This window comes from Parasteatoda tepidariorum, chromosome 4 (genome assembly GCF_043381705.1).
Source record: "Parasteatoda tepidariorum isolate YZ-2023 chromosome 4, CAS_Ptep_4.0, whole genome shotgun sequence".
Lineage (NCBI taxonomy): Eukaryota > Metazoa > Arthropoda > Arachnida > Araneae > Theridiidae > Parasteatoda > Parasteatoda tepidariorum.
In genome coordinates, this window is record NC_092207.1 from 51,564,037 (window position 1) to 51,587,633 (window position 23,597).

General features: G+C 27.4%; 1 protein-coding gene across 1 annotated transcript in view; it reads right to left on the reverse strand.

The window, feature by feature from the left end:
- Positions 1 to 1,234: 1,234 nt before the first annotated feature.
- LOC107457002 (MARCKS-related protein 1-B) overlaps positions 1,235 to 23,597 on the reverse strand; it is a 69,410-nt gene continuing 47,047 nt past the window's right edge. The window contains exon 2 of the mRNA XM_071179784.1: positions 1,235 to 6,042. Within this exon, the coding sequence (XP_071035885.1) occupies positions 5,765 to 6,042 (278 nt within the window). The 3' untranslated portion in view covers positions 1,235 to 5,764. The remainder of the gene's footprint in view (positions 6,043 to 23,597) is intronic.

Consider the following 23,597-nt stretch of genomic DNA (forward strand, 5'->3'; position numbering starts at 1 on the left):
AAATTCAGATTAGGATTTACAATTTTCGTAATATACATACTTGTAACTTCAAAATTATATTGAAATAAATTACTGACTTACTAGTTTTTTATAAAACAGACATAAATGAAAACAAAAAAACAAATTTGAATTAAATTTAGAAATATATTGGGTGAGTTCTGTAACACGGAGCCTAAATAACACATTTCAAGTTGTTAAAACCTTTAAATAGATGAAGAAGTATATTTACTTGAGTTTAATGATAATTTATTTTAATGCCAGAGAGAGCGAATATCCATATTTTCTTTATCTAAACAAATTTAGAGTTAACTAAAATATTTAAATGATAAACTTTTTTTTTAATTGAAAATAATCTATTGCAATGCACTGGTTGGTTTTTTTAATAATTGAAATAAAAATCCATATGCAATGAAAATTAAGGAGTCTGCTAAGGAATCTGAAAAATGATAACATGTGTAAAGTAAAGTAGATTGTTCGAAGTCAACAGTCAAACCGTATTTCGTTTGACAGTTGAAGAAATTCGACTCCAATGCTTTCGTGTAACATAACTCACTCCTTTTAAAATATATATTAAAATGTTCATTTTAAACATAAATATTGTAAACAAATATAATCGTAGCAAATAATTTTTTCAGTTACATCATGTAGCACCTTTTGATGTCAAAATCGGTACAATAATCTTTCTACGAAATAAAGCACCAACTTTATATGTACAACTATAACTAAGATTTCAAATAATAGAAGCGTTTTGTACAAAAGAGAAAATTGGGTACTTGCACTTTAAGAAGAAGATCATTGATACCCAGACATGTGACCTCTTGGATGCTTTGCGCATGCTAATGGATAAATGTGTGAACCCAATTTTCCCCAGATCAGTTTGTGATATTTATAATTCCCTTCTTGCAGAGAAGAAAGTTTGTTTGCAATCGGAGCAAGTAAGGAATTTTATAACATCATAAACTGATATAGGGAAAATTAAGCTTGCACTTGATCTCCGTGAGCATGCGCAATATCATCGATACCCACACTACGCCACTTGCAGGTATCACATTGAAAAACTAATAACTTTATAGGATTGCTCAAGCATCTTTTTTCTAAACTATGAACGCAGGTTTAAAAAAAACTCAATGCATTTCGAAGTAAAGAAAAAAATTCTAAAGATGTAAACTTTTTCTTAAAAGGTGGTCTGCTAGTTAAATTTTTAAAAAATCACGTCTAGTTCGTATTTGAGCAGTTTTTTTTTTTTGTTTGTTTTTTTGACTTATTTAATTAAACATTGAGCTAAGGAACCAATTGAAATTGTGCGTGTTAAAAAGTGAAATCAGACTGATAACATATGATGCTTTTTTTTTCTGACGTCAAAAAGTTTTCTACTAAATGATGCACACTTGAGCAATTCTATTGATACACAAAAACACATACATATGTATACATACATATTTATATCCATATTTATATATGTACTTACCACATGGGCTTCTCAGATGTGTTGCAAAATAAAAATTGAAAGACTAAATAACTACGCCTATTACCTCTACTCATGATGAAAAAGAAGAATTAGCTGTAGTCTACGTATGTCAAAAAAAGCACCATCTTCATAGTAAAGATAACTTAAAAAAATGACTGATAATGTAAATGCTTATTCTGAAATGGACAGATACCAGCATTATCGTTATTTTAGCACACGTGAGATATTTATGAAAATGTTTTCGAATAGGACCGGGAAGAAGTTTAAAATCAATTGCTAAAATCGTTTTCTTTTTATTCGTTATTGAATAAAAATATTATCGCTTGTTTTAATCATTTATTAAATAAAAAAATTTTTTGTTATTTTATTGAAAATGACAACTGTTTAGAAAAGGAAATAAAGTGTTAGCAACTTTAAGCTATGAAATAAGCTATATTTATATTTTTAGGCTATATGTTGGATTATATTTAGAGAAATTTAAGATGTGTTATTAAAATCGTTTTCTACTTCGAAATCGTTTTCTTTATGTGCATTATTGAAAAAAAATGTTAGTGTTTGGCTTCATTATTAAATATTGAAATTTGTTTTTTCTCATTTTATTGAACACTACATCGATTTCGAGAAAAGAAATAAAAGCTCTTAACACCTTTAGAAAAATTGATGTAAAAATGTTTTTAAAGCAAATTTTTTCTTTGTTATTTCAATTAATTAATAAACATTAATTTCTTTAAGTAATTTTAAAAAACTATTGGAATTTATTATTTGTTTTATTTATCTATTCTGTTATGTGTATAAGTTTGCTTTAGAATGCTTTTATGAGTTAAAATTTTTTTATAGAACATTACAATTGCACTGGAAAAAAACACCATAACACCATAAAAAATAAAAAATAAATGCTAAGCATCTTTGAAAAACATATTCTCAAAAGGTTTTGTTCATTAGGATAATTCATTATTAAACATAAATATCTTTACGTAATTTTGCATAAAAATTGAGCTTGTTAATATTTTATACTTATTTGTTCCATTATGTATATAAAATTTCTTAAAATTATCTTGAATGTGGATTATATGCTTTTTCCCTCTTTTTCAATTTTAGAAACTATTTTAAAATGATAATTTTGTAGATGTTTCCTTTATAAAACTTATCATTTCATATATAAATGCTACATTAATAAATATTGAGCTTGAAAATCGCCCCGAAAAGGCATGGAAATTGCTTTATGTAAATTCATTTCTAAAAGGATTATTAAATGACAAATTTATAGCAATGAAAATGTTCCAAATAAGGAATTCTTTACTATATATGTTAATAAGAAACACCAGTTAAAATAGTAGAAACAAAAAACTGTTTTGGAAAAAAAATTAATTCCAAAATTTTTTTATTTTTTTTATTAAAAACCCGCATAAATTGTATATTAAAGTTGGTCATTTGTTTCATAGCATTTAAATATGGTATGGACGATTAGGGTTAAAAGTTTTTTTTAAATTTTTTTTATAAAATGATCTTTCACCAGCGACCCTCTAGTCTGACAATTCATTACGAAAATTAAAAACATTTTATGCGTAAAAAAAATCCGTTTTTTTTATTGATAGTTTTATTGGCAGAATACAATTTAAAGCGCTAATTGCTAGTGCATTTTTTTCTATCGATTATTTGAATTGGATTTTTTAAAATTATAAAAAAAATTTAAATGATATTTAAGTATTTTTACATAGATAAACAATTAACTTTAAAAAAATTCAGATCTTATGATTGAAATTTTACAACATTTTGCATTTCAAATTTTATCAAAAGTTTCTAGTAAACTTTTTATTTGAAAAGAATCTTTTTTACTGCTAAAAAGTTGGTAAATTTTGACCATCCTAAGAATAGAAAAGTGGTATTTTTATGCTTTGTATACATTAAGAGATTATTTAAAAAAATTCATATTTTGCATTTATTAAACAACAGTTAAGAATATGTTTGAATTTTTGCATTTTAAATTGGTTTTACTACATTAAAGAATATAAAAGTGTACGTAAGTTCCTTTACCTACTTAAAAGGACTAAATCATGATAATGAATACTATAAAATATTTACAGATATTGATGAGAAATAATAGAAGCTTTTAGAGATAGTTAAATTATGAAGTAAGAAACTTAATAAAAAAATAATCACTTAATCATTCGAAGGTCACCGGCTAATCTATCAAGAGAACGTCTGTTATGAAGCTGTCAATTCCAAATTGATACATTTTTTAAAAAAAGAACACCTTCCTTTCGTTCCTGTCTTTCTTCACACAGTCTATGCCCTGACATTCACGCGCAATCAAGAGTAACATTTTCCTTTCCATAATGTGAAGATATGCACAGATAAAAATTGGACGTTAATGCTTGGATTGAACCTTTCATAGCTATTGTTGCCGAAAAGCTGAGGCAATCAACCTATGAAAATTCAATTTGTGAAATTGCATTTATAGTAACAAGAAAGAAAAACTTTTTTTTTCTTCTTAGAAAGCCTTTAGTTAATACAGGAAATCATATTTTAAGTTAAAAATTTAATACTTAATTTGAAAAATTAAAAAATAAGTCGTAAAAATTTGTTTGAAGGAAATAAACAATCAAAGAATATTAAATTACAAGTTAAATGTGCCAAATCAAACGAAGTTCTGCAGTTATTTGTAAGATTAAGATATTTGAGTGATGCAGTTTAATTTAAGGACCAGCATAGTTATTGTAAAAAGTTAAGGCTAATAAAAAATTAATAATAATGAGCTATTATAATTATATTTTGTCAGAAAAAATGTAAAGTAAATTTCATAAAACAAACAAGTTCCTTATTTCCAAAAAATCCCCGTTTTTAATTTTGTCTTATAAACAAAAACCATAATAAGCTATTAATTTAGTTTTTGAAGGCTCTTAGCACGTCATAGGTGATTTTTTGCAAATCTTAAAAACTAATACAAATGAAGCATATATATCTTATAAAAGTCAGATCAGAAAATGTAATAAAATATTAAGGAAAAGGAGTGATTTTATTTTTAAAAAATTCAGGAAATCAAAATAACTATATTTAATGTAAAATTATTTTTAAAAAATAAGAAAAATTGACAGACTAAGCAATGAATTTAAAAGCAAAGAACTATAATTGTCAAAGTAAATTCACATTTAAAATAAGAACAATTATATACAAATGATGAATAAAATAAATGCGTAAGAAAAAACATGAACAATAAATTAATTTATAAAAACTTTTAAGGTACCCTACATAAAATATAAACTAATTTACTATGAACACATTTAAAATCAGAAGAAAAAAATTACCTTTTTTTATGTTTCATACAATTTTTTGATCTCGCAAATTTCAGTTTTAAAATGTTAAAGCAGATACTTAATGATTCAATACAAATTTCATAAAACAATTTTTTTACCAATAAGGAATAAGGATAAATTTCACAGAAATTCTTTCACATTGGCGACAACAACTACGAATGCAATGCATCGTGATCTATTTCACCTTGAAATGGTTATAGAACCAGAAAAGCCATAACAAAAAGGAAAGTTTCATTTGTAACTATCTTTTTTTTAGTTGAATGCCGCTATAAGAAAAAGTTTCTCCACTTCTTGCTTCATTCATATAGCAGTTATCTAACTTGGCACAGTCACACATTAAGATACATAACCTACGTTCAGTCCAGAGTTCATTATAAGGAGCGAAATGTTTATACAGCACTTTCTTTTCTGCAAAATGTTCCGTGTTACCTTTTTTTTGGATTTTGTATATTTATATAAAAATCTTCCAATCAGAGTTTGATAATTTATAGATCTAATTCATCAACATCAAGCAAAAAGTGATCGGCAAAACTTAAAAAATTATTCTTATTGTGGAGAATTAGTAAAATTGGATAATTTGTATTCTGAATAATCTATAATTATGATAGTTAAATTAGTGGATTTGATTAGAATTAATAAGGAAAAAAGTAGCCACATAGAATAAATATTTAGAATGCTAAATAATCTTAAGCTTATTATCTTTGTATTCTATTCATAAATCAGATAAAAAATAATTTATAAATTAATTGCATATGCATGAAACGCATCAGTGTATTTTATTAAAGTTCAACCATTTACTTTCTTGCTTAGATGCTGGTGAATGCAAAGAAAACCTAACCAGTTCATCTTTGGCATTTTGTTAAACCTTCTAATGAAGTAACTTCCTTTGGATGTCAAATGAAAATTAAAAATTAACACAAACAAAATAAAAAAGAAGAAACTAGCTTCTTGTTTTTCATTTCTCCTTTTACAATTTCATATTTTACTCAGGTTTTTCTTCCTCATTGTTTTCCCTAGATTCAACATTTTCGCTATCTGTTGCCTCAGCTGTGGTATTCTCTTCTTCCTTTTCTGCTTCCTCTCCCGTTTGCTTCTCTTCGTTTTCCTCTCCATCGCCGCCATCTTGGATCGATTTTTCCCCATCTTTCTCACAGCCGCCATTTTGTTCAGACTGTTCTCCGCCAGATGGCGCGGTCTCGTTCTCATCACTCTTTGCAGTCACATCTCCATTGCAGGCCTCTTTTTCGTCTCCCGTTGTATCTGCGAATGAAAAAGAACAAAATATTAAATCCAATGAAAATATGCTCAGAAAATAAAAAAGTGAGAGAGATTCAAATTTCTTATTAATGCCACCGGAAATGAATTTTTTTTTATTTCTTTAGCAGTTAAACCATACAGGCAGATATTGTTACATTTTCCCCTTTTCTACCATATGAGAGTTGAAATTATTTATTCGCTGTTGTGTAAATTAATTATTTGTATTTTTATTATGTGAAGGTTTGCCGCAAGGAGAAGGTCATTATCATCTTATCTGTCTTTCTTTTCACTGATGTTAAGGTCAAGTTACACTTCACTTAAGAGTTTACGATGAACAAAGAGTACAACTCACAAAAGTCCGTTATGTGAGTTAGCTGTTTAAAAAATATTTTACGTAAATGATTTATTAAAACTCTGAGTAAAAGTATATTACACTCATTCAGTATTAAGATTTTAATGCATATTTTGTTTTTATAATATCGGAGACATGTGGAAAAATGCCAATTCCAAAAAAAATAATAAAGCTTTTATACTATCTCGTAGTGGTTCTCTAAATTGTTTTGAATAGCTTTAAAAAATTTCGAAGTTTTAATATGGTTCATTTCATTGAATTCAATAAAATCATGAAGCTCATTAAAATAGAAGTTTCATCGAATTGTTTATTTTACTTTTGGACCCCTACCACAGATTACACGATTGAAAGAAAATAAGAAGATTCAAAGGAACTTATTTTTATACAATGATATTTCAGAAGAAGTTTTAGTATGTTTAAGTGAGTAAATCACAAAAAGAACCAGTATTTTTTAAAATACCAGCATCCACTATAGGTTAAAGCAACCAAAATCAATTTTATAATTTTATTTATTTTTCACTTTATAACCATCCTTGAACAACTGACCGAATTTTGAGTTTATGACTACCAATGTTCAACTCCGTAGTCTTGTAATTTTAAACCCAATCCATAAGGGAAAAAAAACTCCTGGATCAAGTAATAGGAGAAATTTGCCTTCGTGGGGGACCTTTTGATGGAACTAACCCGCATTTGCGTTAGATGAGAAAGTAAACCACGAAAACTATCACGGTTAGTCTGACGGAGGAGACTCTAATCCATGATCCATCTCTCACTGAGAATATATCACGTCTGCGCTGTGGTCGGTGCGAGTTGGGTAAGGAATTCGTATCCGCCAGCCAATACTGTGATTCGAAACCGGGTCACCTCATTGTTAAGTGAGCTCTCTATTTTTTAATATTTTTCATTAACGAAAATTGAACAGTAAGACAGAACGAATTATCAAATCATACAACATCGCATGAATAATCATTTTTATAACATCGTGTAAATTATCATATCATTTCACATTATTATTATGCATTATATAATAATTATGTCATTTGATTTGCAACATGCTCCAGTATAAACAGATTTTACGATAAAAAGTACCGACATTCTGAGTGTCGGTACTTTTAAAAATAATTTGGTCTGCAATTTCTTACAGCATAGCTCATTTTCGAATCAAGATTTACTTCATTCCTTGAATTTTTATATACTGCAATTTATTTTCCTAAAGGTGAACAAACTTTAAAACACTATTTACGATAAATTTGACAATATATTCAGTAAATATGTATAAATAACAGATTATCCAAATTATAGCCCAATAAAGTTATTATTATTTACGTTTATTTCGTGAATTTAGTGTCATTTTAAAAGCAATCAAGAATTTTATATTGTGATAAAATTCAAACATTAAATTATAGTTTTTGCTTATAAGGAAATTAATTTATACCTGAGATAATGAAATCAACATGCAACTAGTAAAACTCAATTGCCTTGTAAGTTTTTAACTTTATTTCAAGTTGGTATGCATTTATTTAACATTACGTTTAGATGTGTACTTTCTTATTTATTGATTGCATACAGACTAAGAATAAAAAATTTTCAGTAAAGAAAATTTTAATGAAAACTATATCATATTTTAACTAGTTAAATTCTCATTTATTATATTTAAAAATTATTTTTCACTCAAAAATCTGTATTGCTTATTAAGATTAAGTCCCTAACAATGTGCATGCAAACAAAAAAAATATGTTTATAACAGAAGCGCAGTTTTTATTTTGTATCACCTTGACAAAACTACTAATTGTACCTTTAACAGAAATTGAAAATAATCTAATTATTTTAAAACAACAGTTTTCTTTGCTTAAGTTTTATATATTTTCATTTTTTCTTTGGTTAAGAGACTTTTTTACCATGCCTAACTTTAAAAGAATTTCCAATCAACTTTAGAACATTTTTTACTGATTCCTCTATAGCATCATCCGTTAATCAAATTAATAGAACCCACAAGGAATTCCCTTTTCTTCTAACAAAAAAAAATAAAATAATAATCTTAGAATCTCCTCTTAATCTACTTTAGTGGAAGAGGGTATTGTTCTTTTGTTGCCTAATTGAATGATCCGAAGTTCTTTTTTTCTAAGGATGGCTATTGAACCAGATGGGAGAAAATGATCGTCTGCTTAGATATTTTCTTTATCAAAGAGTGTGACAAATGTACCCCATCTTCTTGTTAACGTCAACAGGCATATGAAACTGAAGAGGAAAAAAAACACTGTGTGGGTTATTAAAAGTAAGTGAGCGTGCAAACGTGAGATATTGGAACACCATTTTTCAAATAAAGCGTTCTTGTTTGCAAAGTTTTTTTTTTCATTCATTATTTTTCAATTCTTAATGATTTAAGACTTACTTTTTCTTCATAAAAATTGACATTGTTGTGCGTTGTGCAAAATTAACAGCCTACCGAGAGGGGAAGAGTGTAATTCAATAAACTGGCACATTTTAATTTACTTTTAATTATATTAATATTTTTACATTCCTGAAGACGCTGTCAAAAAGTTTGGAATCTGCTAAAGCAAAGTATCATTTAAATTTATTTGAATCATAATATGGTGAACTATATTTTTCTTTATATTGCAACCATTGTTGAACAACCGACCCAATTTTATGCGCTTACGACAATGTTCAACTCCGAAACCTTGTAGTTTGGAACCCAATACAGAAGACAAGGAAACTCCTGGATCGAGTATTGGGAGAAATTTGCCTTCGTGGAGGACTTTTTGATGGAGCTTACCCGCATTTGCATTACATGGAGAGGAAGACCACGGTTAGCCAGACGAAAAGGGACTCTAACCGTCTACCACTGAGGATATTTCCCGTCAGCACTGTGGGCGGTCCAAGCCGGATGCGGTTTTCGTATCGACTGGAATTCGAACCCGGTTCGCGCATTGGAAGGCAAACGCTCTATCCTCTGGGCCTTCATGGCACTGATAAACTATATTGTATAATTTCATACGAATTTAACATTATGTTTAATGTTTATGTTATGTTATGTTATGTTATGTTATGTTATGTTATGTTATGTTATGTTATATTATGCTATGTTATGTTATGTTATGTTATGTTATGTTATGTTATGTTATGTTATGCTATGTTATGTTGTGTGTAATGTTAACGCCTTATTATGCATGCACCAAATTTGCATTAGATAACAGTATTAAGGTTCAACATGCTACTGCCAGCAAACTCATGTACGCGATGTTAACACAATGCTGCTGCCAGCAGCATCGCGCATACTGTGTTAACCAAATATTTTTAAGAATGCAAACACGATTATTTTTCTTTAGAATTTATAATGCACTTCGATTACTTTTAAGGATGGTGTGACATTAAAATAATTGAAAGATTTTAAACATCAAAGTTAAATTTTTTTCTTAAAAATTTTCATTTATTTTAATGCTGCTTCTCTTGTATTTTTTTAATCGTGTTGCATAAGTAATGTTTGTATTTATTAAGGAACATGCATAGAGTGAACTTGAATGCATATTCTGAGATATCATAAAATATACATTCATGAGCACGCTACTTGCGATCTAGCCTGTTAATATTTTCAAATTACTATGTGTTATTAGTTATTACAAGAATAATAATGCTTGTTAACAATAAACATTCATTAAAGATTAAAATCTAATCACTTTAAAAATAATGATAAATTAATAACCATCTTAAAAAAAGTTTGTTTGTTTACGCGAATGAATACAAAATGAGTGAAATTAGTTTTTACTTAAATGCTAACATAAAATTACATTTTAAATTCATAAAAGCCGTTTTGAAACTAAGGGATTATACAAAAAGAGCACACAGCAAGATATAAAAGCAATCGAAATTATAAAATTGTTCTATGATAAAAGGTTAGAATCAAAATTGAATTTCAAAGACTCTTAGAAAAAAATTACTTACACACTTATTAAAAAAGGACTCGATTGGCTTATAAATACATTAATAAACAAAAAAATTCTTTTCTGACACATTAAAATGAGTTTTACAAATATTTTTATTTATTAATTCAATTCAATTTTGAAAAAAAAAATTAAATTTAAGAAGATTAAAATAAAAATATATTATTTGTTCCCCATTTAATGTATTAAAATGTAATATTTATCATTTGACAATGCAGTGAAAAGTAAATCAGATATTTAAAGAATAAAATGAGTGCACTGTTTTTAAATTAAAATTATCATACATACTTTAAAATATAAATAAAATTGAATTGGAAAATATTTCGAAATACCGTTTATAAAAATAAAAACTGCTATTTGTTGAAATTCTGTTTAAAATATGTAGGTCACTGTTTTTCAATTGAATGAAATCCCGATTATTCCCCCCATCCATGATTTTTCTTCAATACAATACATGGGGAGCACCCCTTATAGGGTAAAAGGAAAGAGATATTCATGCAAAAACAGAATAAAAATTTAAAAAAAAAAAAACTTGTTCGTTTTCTCCTTCCTCCAATAGCTTGAATAGTCATTTTTTTCATTATTACTCCAAGCTTAGCTAAATTTCTGTATCTGTTCCATAAACTGAGCTGTATTCTATTTAATATAAATTACTATTTAATGCGGTAATAGAACTTTTTCTTTTGAAAACCAATTTAGTTTTATTTAAGAAGTGATTCTTAATATTTAATTCAATGAGTCACACATATTTTTAGAACCAATTTGATTTCATTTAATAAATGATTCATAGCATTTAAATTCAAAATAAAAGCAAAGTTAACTTTGATTTGTTGTTCAAAGATCAAGTATTGAAATTGCGATTACAAGTTCTTGCGATTACAAGTTCTAAATAGATTAAGTGTCAGATTAAGTTAGTCATTTATGCGTAAAATAATATTTTAGCTGTTAGAAAAAAACAGAAAAAAAATACCCGATGGTATTTTAAATAATCCATCTTCCGAGAATTGTCAAATTTTTCTACTTGTCCCTATTTAATAAATTTTTTTGTTCTTATAGATTGAAAATGTTAAGCTAATTGAACTTAATTTTTATGTATATAAAGGCTTTGAGATTAGAAATTAAGTGTAAAAAATTGCCTATTTCTCTGCAGTTATGAAATATATATTTTTTACGAAAGAAATTTACATTTTGACAAAAAAAATAACTAAAAAGAAACACAATATTTTTATCAAATTTTTCACAAAAATGCATCTGGTAAAAAATTCTTAAAGCCATTTAAAAGCACGTAATCAAAAATGAAAAATTATCTATTTCGACGATATCATTGAAGTTACAAGTAAATAAGAAACTTTGTTTAATAAATAACAAATAGAATAATATTTGAAAAAAATATCTCTTCAAGTTAAATTCTAAATTCAAAATAGTTTTGAAACAGAAGTTATAAAATGATTGTGGAAATGAGTCTGTAATCATTTACTTGAAATTACTTTATTTTAATCGCTTTTAATTGTAAACATTATTGATTTAAAAGAAAACAATTGCATTAAGATTAATAAATATATCGCTGGTTCAAAACTAAGACGACACATCTGCAAGCATAATACGTTTGCAGAATTGTCGTTTTAGTTTTGAACCAGCGATATACTCTTTTCTACAAAGAAATATATAAAGAATTTCAACTCTAAAGTTTAAACATATTAGAAAAAGGTTTGTTTGTTTTTTCTTTTTCTTTTTTATGTGCGCCAAACTGGCAACGCTAGCTCGAACGATTTTAACGCTACGATACGGCAAAAGCTTAACTACTAATTAGATTGAAGAGTTTATCGTTTTCTTCTTTTATTTTTAACTGAATTTATGAAGTTCCTAGTAATCGTTTGGTTATTTGCTTTATTTTGTTCTATAAAATGCTTAGATTTTAATTCTCTTAGGATGCCGAGCGTTAACGAAGACGAAAGTAAGTTTTAAAAAGCAAATTGCGATTTATTTTAAATGTTTCCATTTTGCCTATTTTTTGCTCTTAAATTTGTGTCAATATTTATTGAAATGCATATTTGTATGAATGGTATACACCATTACACTTTTTACACAAATGAATAAATTCCGAAAAGGATTATTTCTTTTGTTTGCCGATAGTAGAATTTATTATATGGCAGAATAAAATAAACAAGAGAGAATAAAACTATGCTTCATATTTAATCTATATGAATACAATGTATGTAAAAAGAATAAAAATTTTCAGTAAAATAAAATTAATGTTTCTGTTTTAGAGTCTTTTTTAAAAAAGGCTTTATTTTATACGCACTTTACCTCACGTGACCCTATTTATTTAATTACAGGGATTCAGTAATTTTTTGGTTATTATTACTGTGAAATTACAGTATATCTGTTTTTTTGTTCCGTAATATGCTCCAGCAAAAATGGGTTTCACAACAAAAAGTACCGACACCCGGAGTGCCGGTACTTTTTACCGAATTTGATCCGGAACTTTTTACTGTGTACAAGGAAGGTACCCGAACCTTGATTAGTTCACTTGAAAATTAAGCTGATTTTTTTACAGTTTTTTTCCTTAAAAAGTAAACTTGTTTGAGTACATGAGAGTACATATTTCATATTTTGAGAACATTACATTCTAGAAACATTCCGTCACGTGCATATAGTACAATTATATCATAACTTTCAAATATTGGACGCAGTTCCTAGAAAACAACTTGACCAGACAAGATCAAGTTGTATATAAAAAAACACATATTGTTCTTATATTTCGTATTGGGTAGTTATATGCTTAAATTTTATTTTTAAGGAATTACATTTAAAATGAGCCATTTAATGTTTTTAATTCGAATTTTTGCATGTTATATAATTACATACAATATATATTTGGTAACTAACAGTAACAGTTAAGTAACAGTTTGAAATTAAGTGGTAACTACCACTTGATTTCAAACAATTCTACAGTATGGATCATATGTATACATGTTTTTTTAATGTAATATTTTCAAACTGTCCATAAAAAGTAAAATATTAATAAGCATTCATAAAAGTTACGGTACCAACAAATTCCAAAATAAGTATGATCTTACTGTCACAAAATAAATCAAAAATATCGATTGTAATATTAGAAGGACGAGGCTTAACAATATTTCCGTAACTGAAGCGTTGTAAAATGACTTATTCGTTAATATTCTGCTCTATTTTAAAAACCGATGAGTCAAAATCATCAAAAATGCTCTAAAATCTTATTTTAATCTTATTACAGTTGTGATAATAAATTTTAAAACAAAATAAAAATTAGATAGAAATATTATTTTTAAGAGAGAGAAATTATTTTAAAAAAATCCATAAAAAATATTTTGCTGCGCACTGTAAAAAATGAGTGCTCAAATATCACGTAACTTTCTTCATTTTTGATAAAACCGTTTTCTGGTATATGCTGCTCTAAATAAAAAGTGATAAAATAACTATCGTCACTTTTTCAGGGAAACAAATTTCGTCAAAATTAAATTCTATTTTTTTTTAAAAAAACTTGTTTTGTCTAATGTATCTAATTTTTCTAATAAAAACTCTATCGTGCACACCATATAAATGGATCAGTGTCGCATCAATAACACAAATAGGACAGATAGAACCGAGAGATAAATTATTACAACCATGCCCGAAGCGAGAAAGCCCGGAATCTTTCTGGTATGAGGCAAACTTCTTGACCACCATACAGCCGGGTCAGCTCGTTTTGTCACTTTATTTTCTTCATTTCAATTTCGTCATTCTACTTAACAATCTCTCACAATGCGCTGCGATCAGGTTTCGAGTTGAGGAAATACTTTTGTCATACATTTAGGAGCTCATGTTTCGTCAATAATCGTGGCAAAATGATTTTCAAAATTATCGAAATACAACTCAGGGACTGCTGAATCATCAATTTTTTTCTAAATCATTATTTCTTAGAATGTGATGATATACGCCTTTAATAGATGCTATATGCCTCTGCTTCTAATTTTAAAAGAGAACATTGTCTCAATAATCGGAGTTCTGTTAAACTTTAATCATCAATTACTAAAAAAAACGTGAATTTTTCATTTCTAGATTGACTATGATTACTATTTTATCGTTATTTACTGTGCTTAAATAATTTTGCTCATTTTGCTTAAGCTTTTTTTTTCTTTTTACTTTATAACAGTCGTTGAACAGCCGACCCAATTTTTAGGCTTACGACTTATGTTCAACTCTGTAGCCTTGTAATTTTGAACCCAATCCAGGAGACATGGGAACTCCTGGATCAAGTATGGGAAGAAATTTACCTTCGTGGAAATCTTTTTGAGGGAACTTTTTGAGGGTGTTGCTGTTAATAACCCGCATTTGCGTTATATGGAGTGGAAAAACACAAGAACCTGCCACGGTTAGTCTGACAGCAAAGGGACTCTAACCCATGATCGGTCAACCACTGAGGATATTTCATGTCAACAAGCCGGATGCGGATTCGTATCGACCGGCCATGATATTTTTGGCAATGGGAATGTAACTACAACGATAGGGAACTTTTTCAGTTCAGACTATTATGTTCTTATGTTATATAGAGAGATATTAGAGACCACAAAATATAAACAAATCAAGGTCAATGTTTTCCATTTATGTTTTTGCCGGAACATTGACTTCGTTTTGAACGTTAATGTCAAATATATGTTGAAAATTCATCCTAAAAATGTTCTAATGCTTTTCCCGGGAAATATACATTCTCGTAAATATATCTTTACATTTAGGATCGAATTCAAATTTAGTGGTGAGCGAAAGTTAAAAGAAAAATGGCAAACTAGGTACAAATAATCTGTGTGTAAAACTGATACTAATTTGTATTAGAGATACATTGTTTATTTTTTATTAAAAAAATGCCAGCCATTGACTCTTAGGTCATTAGGTTTCTAGCTCTCCAGTACTTCTTAACAATAAAGTCATGCGCAAGTAGTCATGGCTTGTTCGGAGTTACATAAAAGACAATCTGATGAAGTAGTCAGCTAGAGGCGAAATAAATGAGAACGTAGACAATCATTTATTTATAAGTACTTTTATTCCTGATCTTACAAACTTGATAAACTATCAGAGGTAGATGACTAACCATTAATAAACCAAAAGTGCTCGAATCGTTTTATAATTAATATCAGCGCAAAGTTAAAAAAAAAAACGTTTTTGTGTTAAGCATATCGTTTTGAGTGACGCATATCGTCACTCAAAATTAGATTTAGATCAAAATCATAAAATTCTAACTAAAGTATTCACAAAGTATTGTAACTGCTTTTGGATTTTTCAATCTATTAAGTTCAATCGTAACTTAGATATGCACTGAAAAACAAGTATGGTCAAAACTACCAGAATATCGTAAACTTTAACGTTTTTCTGGCTCTATGGGAACACTGAAATACTTGATAATTTTTACCAAAGTGCTTTGGTAATGATTATGGTTAAAATTTAATATAAAATATGCTTTTATATAGGATAAAATTTGATAAATCTAGTAAAATATGACGATTTTATTATGATGCCTTAGAGCATGGTATGAAAACCATTTATTCTGTTAAATTTACTTCACACATTTGTATTTTTTACTAAATGACTTTTCTACTAAAATAGAACTATAATTTTGAAAACTAGAACTTCCGGAAAGCCGTACCAGTAATGAACGGAATTATTACCAAATGAATGGTTTAAATACCGAATACTTTGGTTTCATTAAACAGAATTTTTTTTTACCAGAAATGGATGTAAGATGATGCCAAAAAATTTTTTACCATCATCATGCAGTACAGTAACTTTACCAGAACTTTTTTCTACTTGAGTGGACATACTAAACAGATAGGATTAAATTCTCACCAAGTAATCCGGTTATAGAAAAATTTAAAACAACAGTATTGGACAAGTTAACTGCAAATTGACTGTTTCCTCAAATTTGCAACCTTTTTTAGCAAAAAAATTGATTTATCTATAGTTGAGGAAAAGAGGCTAATCACAACAGAAATTCTTTATGAAAATATTTAAAAAAAATATGTTTCATAAGTTTTTTTAATTATGTAATAAGTTTAAAATACCTTTAATAAAATAATAGAATTTTAAGAATATTGTAGAAATAGCAACAGCTTAATTAAAAATATATAAATTTCATATACGCCACATCATTTGTCTCAATTTTGATTACATAAATGATGACTTACCAAAAAAAATTTCAACTGTTAAACAGTAAGAAATCATAAAAATGAAAGGCAAATTTATATCTCAAAAAATTATAAACTTTTTTTTACAATATCCATTACAATCAGGCGAGGTCCTTTTGGATAAATGTCTTAGTTTTTCGAAATTGGTCTTTATCTCTATCTGTTACGCTATAATTTTATTTATGAAATAAAATTGCTTGTGAATCTATAACAACCCAAACAGCAAATCTTCCTATCCTTATGATGAAAAAGTAAATTTTGTTTAGATAAATGCGCATTTTTATTAAGAAAAAACTAGAATACATAAAGCATTTCAAACATAAAATTTCAAACTTAACAAAAGGACGATTAGTATTGTTCGCTTTAGACACGAAATCTATAATAAAACTTTCTAAAAAAAGAAATAAAATGAATTTTCTCCAGTTACACAATATATTAACCTGATCAAAATGATATTTGATGGTACATGATTCAAAAACTCGTAAGGCTTTGAATGTGCATTGTTTCTTATGCATGTTCTAAGAACACATATAAATAAATTTCTTCTTCTATCCCAAAAATAAAGCAAAACAAAGCATTTTATCAATTACTCGAAAAGTGGTCTTGGCGTGAAAAAAAACTGAAAATATTATTGATAAAGTAATTTATATATTGTTACAGACATCAATTGAATGAGGAAACTCCCCCATGTCCTTTCTCGAACAGGATTATAGAGAGAGTTTTGACAGCTTTGACAGCTTAGAAAGAAAACTAGTAAATCAAATCCTGCCACGTTATTTTATTTTCGAAGAAAGTTTGAAGACATAGAACCATAAATTCTATCTGAAATCTCACACCCTCTCAAATAAATTGCTCTTCAGTGTGAAGTTTTTATTCAAGACAATAGGACTGTGTATGAAAAAAAAATATCGTTTTACTAACTTCAACTTTAAAGATTCTAAATATTTTGTTATTCGACCTAATATGTTTACAAATAATTTAAAATTATCTTACATATTCGTGAGCAAATGATAATCTTAGTTAAAAAGTTCAAAGCGTTTAACGAAGATTAGTCAAACAAGTGGTTCCCTGCGTCCTTAACTATCGGACCACTAGGACTCTGATAAAAAAATTAAATCTCACTTAGTATATTAATTTGCTCCTTTTCATTATTCATTCGCTTACATACCTGTGAGATTAGATTCTTGCAAAAGAATTTTCTATGATTTTAAAAAGTAGAAATTTTTTTAAAAAGAACTCAGAACTATAAAACATATTTTTTTAAGCCTTGTGCCTAATGACAAGCTCCAATTGCTTCTTAACAGCCAGTAGTAGAATTTATAGCCATATTATCACCAAACGAATCATCAACCGAAATTTTGACCATTTTCCGTATATCTAGTGTGCTAGAGCTTTTGTGCTGTGTAAAAATACTAGTTTTTTCTAATCGTTTTCTCTTTGGTGATATTAATATTACACGCAATTATTATATCACAATTTATTTTTACCGAACAGAAATTAGCGACGATCGAAAAATCAACCAATTTTAGACTAGTTAAAGTGCTTAAATTTTAACTGAAGCTCTGTTTTTCATGCCAATATAAGCTGCACTTAGTTCTTGTAAGTAAAATGAATCTGTAATTTTATTGCTGATCAAAATTGGACCCCTTTCCGAAAGTAAGCAAACTAATACAGTCACAAAACTAAGAAGAAAGAAAAATAAAATAACAAGTTTGAAAAACATTCTGGAACTAGAATCTAGAAAAAATATCTAGAACAGAGAGTGCATCGCTCTAATAGTAATTTTGTCATCCCACCGAAAGCTCTCCTATCGCCCTCATGTTATTTTAAAATAATGCTTTTGTACGTTTTTCATTTTAGATCCAGTACAAATAAAATTATTGCCTTTTTTTTACTCAATTTGAAAAATTATTAAGACTATTAAAAATTTTATTTTATTTTATCATTTTCCTTTTGATAAAATGGAAACATTTATTAATAAATTGGGACATTTTATTGGAATTTTATTCCAATAAAATGTAAATTAAATTTAAAATAAAAATTTTAATTAAAGATAATTATACCTATTGGAATATACGTATATTAAATTAGTTTAAGAACATAGTATAATTTTCGCTTCCCTGTACATCGGATACATTTTTAAATAGGTTGAGTTTAAAATTATAAATAAGAAAAATGTAAGCTTAAATAGTAATGAAAAAAATTTAAAACAAAATATTGAATTAATGTTTAATCAGTTAAAAATAAAAATTGCTCGTGGTAATATTCCTAGATCAAAAGAATGAAATAAATATTTTTTTTTATATTCTATTACATGTCACCACTGCGGTGAGGGAATTTAGTCATTTTCTGTTTTTTACAAAATATTCAATTTTAAAATTACACTTTTAACATAAGTTGAAAATTTTCAGCAAACTCTACTACATAATCATAGTTGGCCAGACAGCCTAATTCTTTTTATTAATTGCAAGAAAATCAGACTTCACTAAGTCAGCCATTTTCAACCGCGGCCTTATCCTCGTTCTTGTTCCAGTGGGTCTAAAAAGCAGTATCTCTTTTATTGCAGCGTTACAGATACTCTCTTTTACACATTTCCAATTATTTCCCACACTACCGTCACAATTCTTTATATACAACTGTTCCTTTACTTTTTCGCAATATTCAAGTCTTATCCTTTCATTTTTAAGTTTATCACAGTCATAGTCTCTCAAAGTCTCTCCCTTGAACATTTTTGCATTAGATAATCTTGATCTGACTTTGGTAATAATCAAGAAGTGATCTGAATCCGCATTAGCCACACGATAAGTTCTCACGTCCATCAAGTCTGAGTAATGTCTTGCGTCAATTAGTTCGTGATCAATTTGATTAGCACAAGTGCCACATGACGTACGCCAGGTAGCTTTATGAATATTTTTATGCGGAAAGAACGTGCTTCCTATAATCATATTATGTGAAGCAGCGAAATCAATTAGTTTGTGTCCATTATCATCGGTTGTATCATGTAAGCTAAATTCCCCAGTTACAAATTTAAATTCCCTTTCTCTACCTACTTTAGAATTTAGATCTCCCAAAATAATTTTTATATCATATTTTGGAAAACTGTAGTAAATTTTGTCTAAATTTTTACTGAAAATTTCCTTTTCTTCCTCTGTTTTATCTTCAGTTGGTTGGTTTAGTTTGTTTTTTCTTCAGTTCTACTACAGCTAGCGCATATTAAAAATACGCTTTCCAATCTATTATTTTTTATCTCGCTTATTTTTTAAACTAGTTTTTTTTTTTAAAAAAAAGGACAAAGGAGCACTTTTGACAATGTATCATGATATTAGATAGTATAAATAAAGTAGTGCTTTTTTCGTTAGTATGCGAAATAACGTTTTTCTTATTAGTCTTAAAAAATTAAAAGTCTTAAAAATTTTACATATTAAGAATATATCATTGTGTGGTAATTAATATTGTTTAACTAATTGCAATGACAATTACAAGTAAATGCATCTATCGCGAAATAATAAATACATTACAAATAGTTAGCTAAATATTCCTTCATAATTCTGTGTGTTTAAAAAATCGCTTGAACAATCGCAATCATTTTAAAACTATCATGATTCTACAAATTGATCAGTTTATTATAACTATATTAAAGTATTATAAATGTTTTCTGAGCTAGGGGAGAGTGGGGTCAATTGTAACAGGGTACGATTGTAACAGAGCAAAAATTTCGAGTGTCGGGTACTAGATTTGGTTCCTAGGGGGTGCACAAGATGTATTTAATAAATCTACATGTGCTCCCCTGCTGGCAACTATTTTTATGTACTTTTGAGAGAGTTACATCACAAAAGATATTTTCACGCTACGTAAGTACTTTTTTTGGTATTAGAATATTATATTGTAACAATGTAATTTAGTTTAAAAAAATAAAAATTATTAACCGAATGTGTAAGTGGACACCTTAATTAACATTTCAATAAAAAAAAATATGTTTATTAACTAGCATTGTTTTTAACAAATGAAGCTGAAATGGCGTCTTGGGGACAATTGTAACAATAAGTAAAGGGACGATTGTAACAGCTGAAAATAAATAATCTTATGTTTACAAACCATTACTTAACTCTTTAAGAACCACCAATAGTTTCCTATATCATTTATATTATGTTGCATGTGCATTATTTTATTTGTCACCTTTCACAGCATAAATTAAAATTTTTAACCCCTTAAAGTTAAAAGTTTAACCCTTTAGGTCTCTGCTCATTATTATTTTTACTCCTAAAATATCACTACTATTTTGATCAATAAAAAAATATATCACAACTATGATAATATGTATAATTAACTATGTTTTAGTTGAATTTATGAACTGTTACAATTGACCCCGTAAGTGGGGACAATTGTAACAAGTGCACGACTGTCAAAAATTGTTAATAACTAATATAATAACATTTAAAATAAGGTATTTATTTTTTTTCTAGTAGAGGATAGTCTACTTTACTTGTCTGTCCATTAATACTAATAATATATTGGATTTTTTGTTAGTTAAACATAGCTAAGTAAAAAATGTTACAATTGACCCCACTCTCCCCTAATCTTGCTATATTGTTGAATGCAGCATAAAATTTGAAATCATCAGCGCATAAATTAATAACTATTAACTCACGAAAAACTTGCTTCAAAATCTTCAATAATTTTCATAGTGATAAAAATTTTAAAACAGGTTAATTAAAAGATTTAAGACAACAAAAAGGCATAATAATTTCTTATAACATATGAAAGACCATTCAGATATTAACTTTTTGATCACAACTAAAAAAATAAAAATTTTAAATACTTATATGTTTAACTTCCTTTCAGAACTTTTATCATGAATGACGCAATGGTTAACAATTGAAAAGTTTTTCAATTGCTTAAACAGTAAAAAAAATTCATCTGGTAAAAATAATATTAAAGTTATTTCTCAGTATGAAGAACACCAAAATTAAATATAACAATATATACCTTAGAACATGGCATAAAAAACCTCTTTTTTTCCAGTTAAATTTACTTGTTGACTGAAAATTCGGTAAAATTTGCTTGTTAAATGAAAATTCAGTTAAATTCACTTGTTAACGTAATTAGTTTCGTATTTTTAACTAAATGTGTGATGATAGGAACTATAATTTGGAAAACCAGAATTTCCAGTAAATCGTCACCATATGAACGAAAATAAAGTCAAATGGAATAACTTAAATACCACATAGTTTGATTTTATTAAACAGAATTATTGTTATTGTTTTTTACCAGAAATGTCATTACCATACAAAACAATATTTTTTCCTGAATTTTTCCACCATGTACTATTCTAACGATGCCATTACAAATCTTATTATTATATGGATAAGAGTTTTAAAAATCCTAGTTAAACTTGCTATTGAATACGAATCAGTTATTTCAATTGAAGTTTAGTTTTCGAAGTAATGCATTAATCTTTTTGTTATTTTTTTATGAACTTTGAAAAAACGCTATTTTGCTTCGCTGTGTTAGTTTAAAATTTGAATGAGTTTTGAAACCCTTAAAGATTTAAAAGTTTTTAAATACCATAAAATTAAAATTTAAAATTTGGCAATTAGACTTTTTAATCAAATGCATTTCAATGAATAAAATGACGCAAAAATTTATAACGAGTAACTTGTATTCGTTTACGAGTAAATTCCATTCATATGGTACTCCATAGATTAACCTTAAGGAAGTATAATCGTTTTTCTGGAGAGAACTTAAAACACATCTGAAATTAAGCTCTTTATATTTTGCCTCAATAGGTGGTAAGTATTCTCTTTAATAAAGCGAAGTACAATGAAAGTAGGGCTCAAAGTACCCAAGCAAACAGACAATTACCTTTAAGAAATATTATGATCATTATTACAGCTTTTTCTCCTCTTCGTCTTATAATTATTATAATTAATAATAACATTTTTCTTTATAGATTTCATTTTCATATTCTATAGCAAAGCTTTAATTCATGCTGTATATTTTTTTGTCATATTTTATAAAAATATCATATGATTTTTTTTAAAAAGTCATTTGCACTACGAAAAAGAGTATGATAAAAACTATCAGAATTTGATAAAATTTACCTTGTTTCTAACTTTATGGAAACACCAAAAAGCTTGGAAATTTTTACCCAAGTAATTTGGTAAAAAGTTTAGTAAAACCCAATTATAAAATATGGTTTTAAAAAATTTGATAAAATTTGGTAGTTTTATTATAATACTTTAGCATAAAAACCACTTATTCAGTAAAATTTATTTTTTAATTTTGAACTTTTTTACTAAATATATTGTAATAAGAACTATAAATATAAAAACCAAAATTTTCGGGATAACGTTACCATATGAGCGAAACAATTACCAAATAAATGGCTAAAATAACCTATATTTAGGTTTTTATTTCCAAAATGGTTTTGTTCTTTTTTCTTAATTCAGAAATACTCTTATTCAGTACGGTAATTTTACTAGAATTTTTTTCTCCGTGAGATTCGAAAAATACTTCAATATTTTGTAGAAATGCAGCTGTTTTTCCTGGATAAACCTATAACAGTTTTGTTGCATAGTTTAAAAATATATAAAAGTGCCAAAATTTAAATTGAAAACATTAATCAATGAGTAAAATATGTGGAATCTAAATATTTACAGCAAATGAAGTATTCTAATTGTAGGTTTGTTGTAATAATATAAATAATACAACAAATGAAATATTCTGTTACTACATAGGCTAAAGTGGGTAATCGGAACAGAGATGTTGTAAAAGGAACCAACATTGAAAGATTGGGGACAATGGTTTACTCATTCTTAACTCTTATATACTAACATCGTAATATTTGTTTTCCTTAACTTAGTTTTTTTTAAAAAGAATGCCATTCAAAAATAAGATAATTTGATATAATTCAAAAGAGTAAGTATTATAAAAAAATATATTGGTATCGTATTTTATGAACGAATAGCCATACTTAATTAGGTAACAACTATTAAGAATTATTTCACCCCAAAATCTCAATTTTGAAATTAAAATTGCTTAAATAGAAAGAACTCAAGTACCTGAATA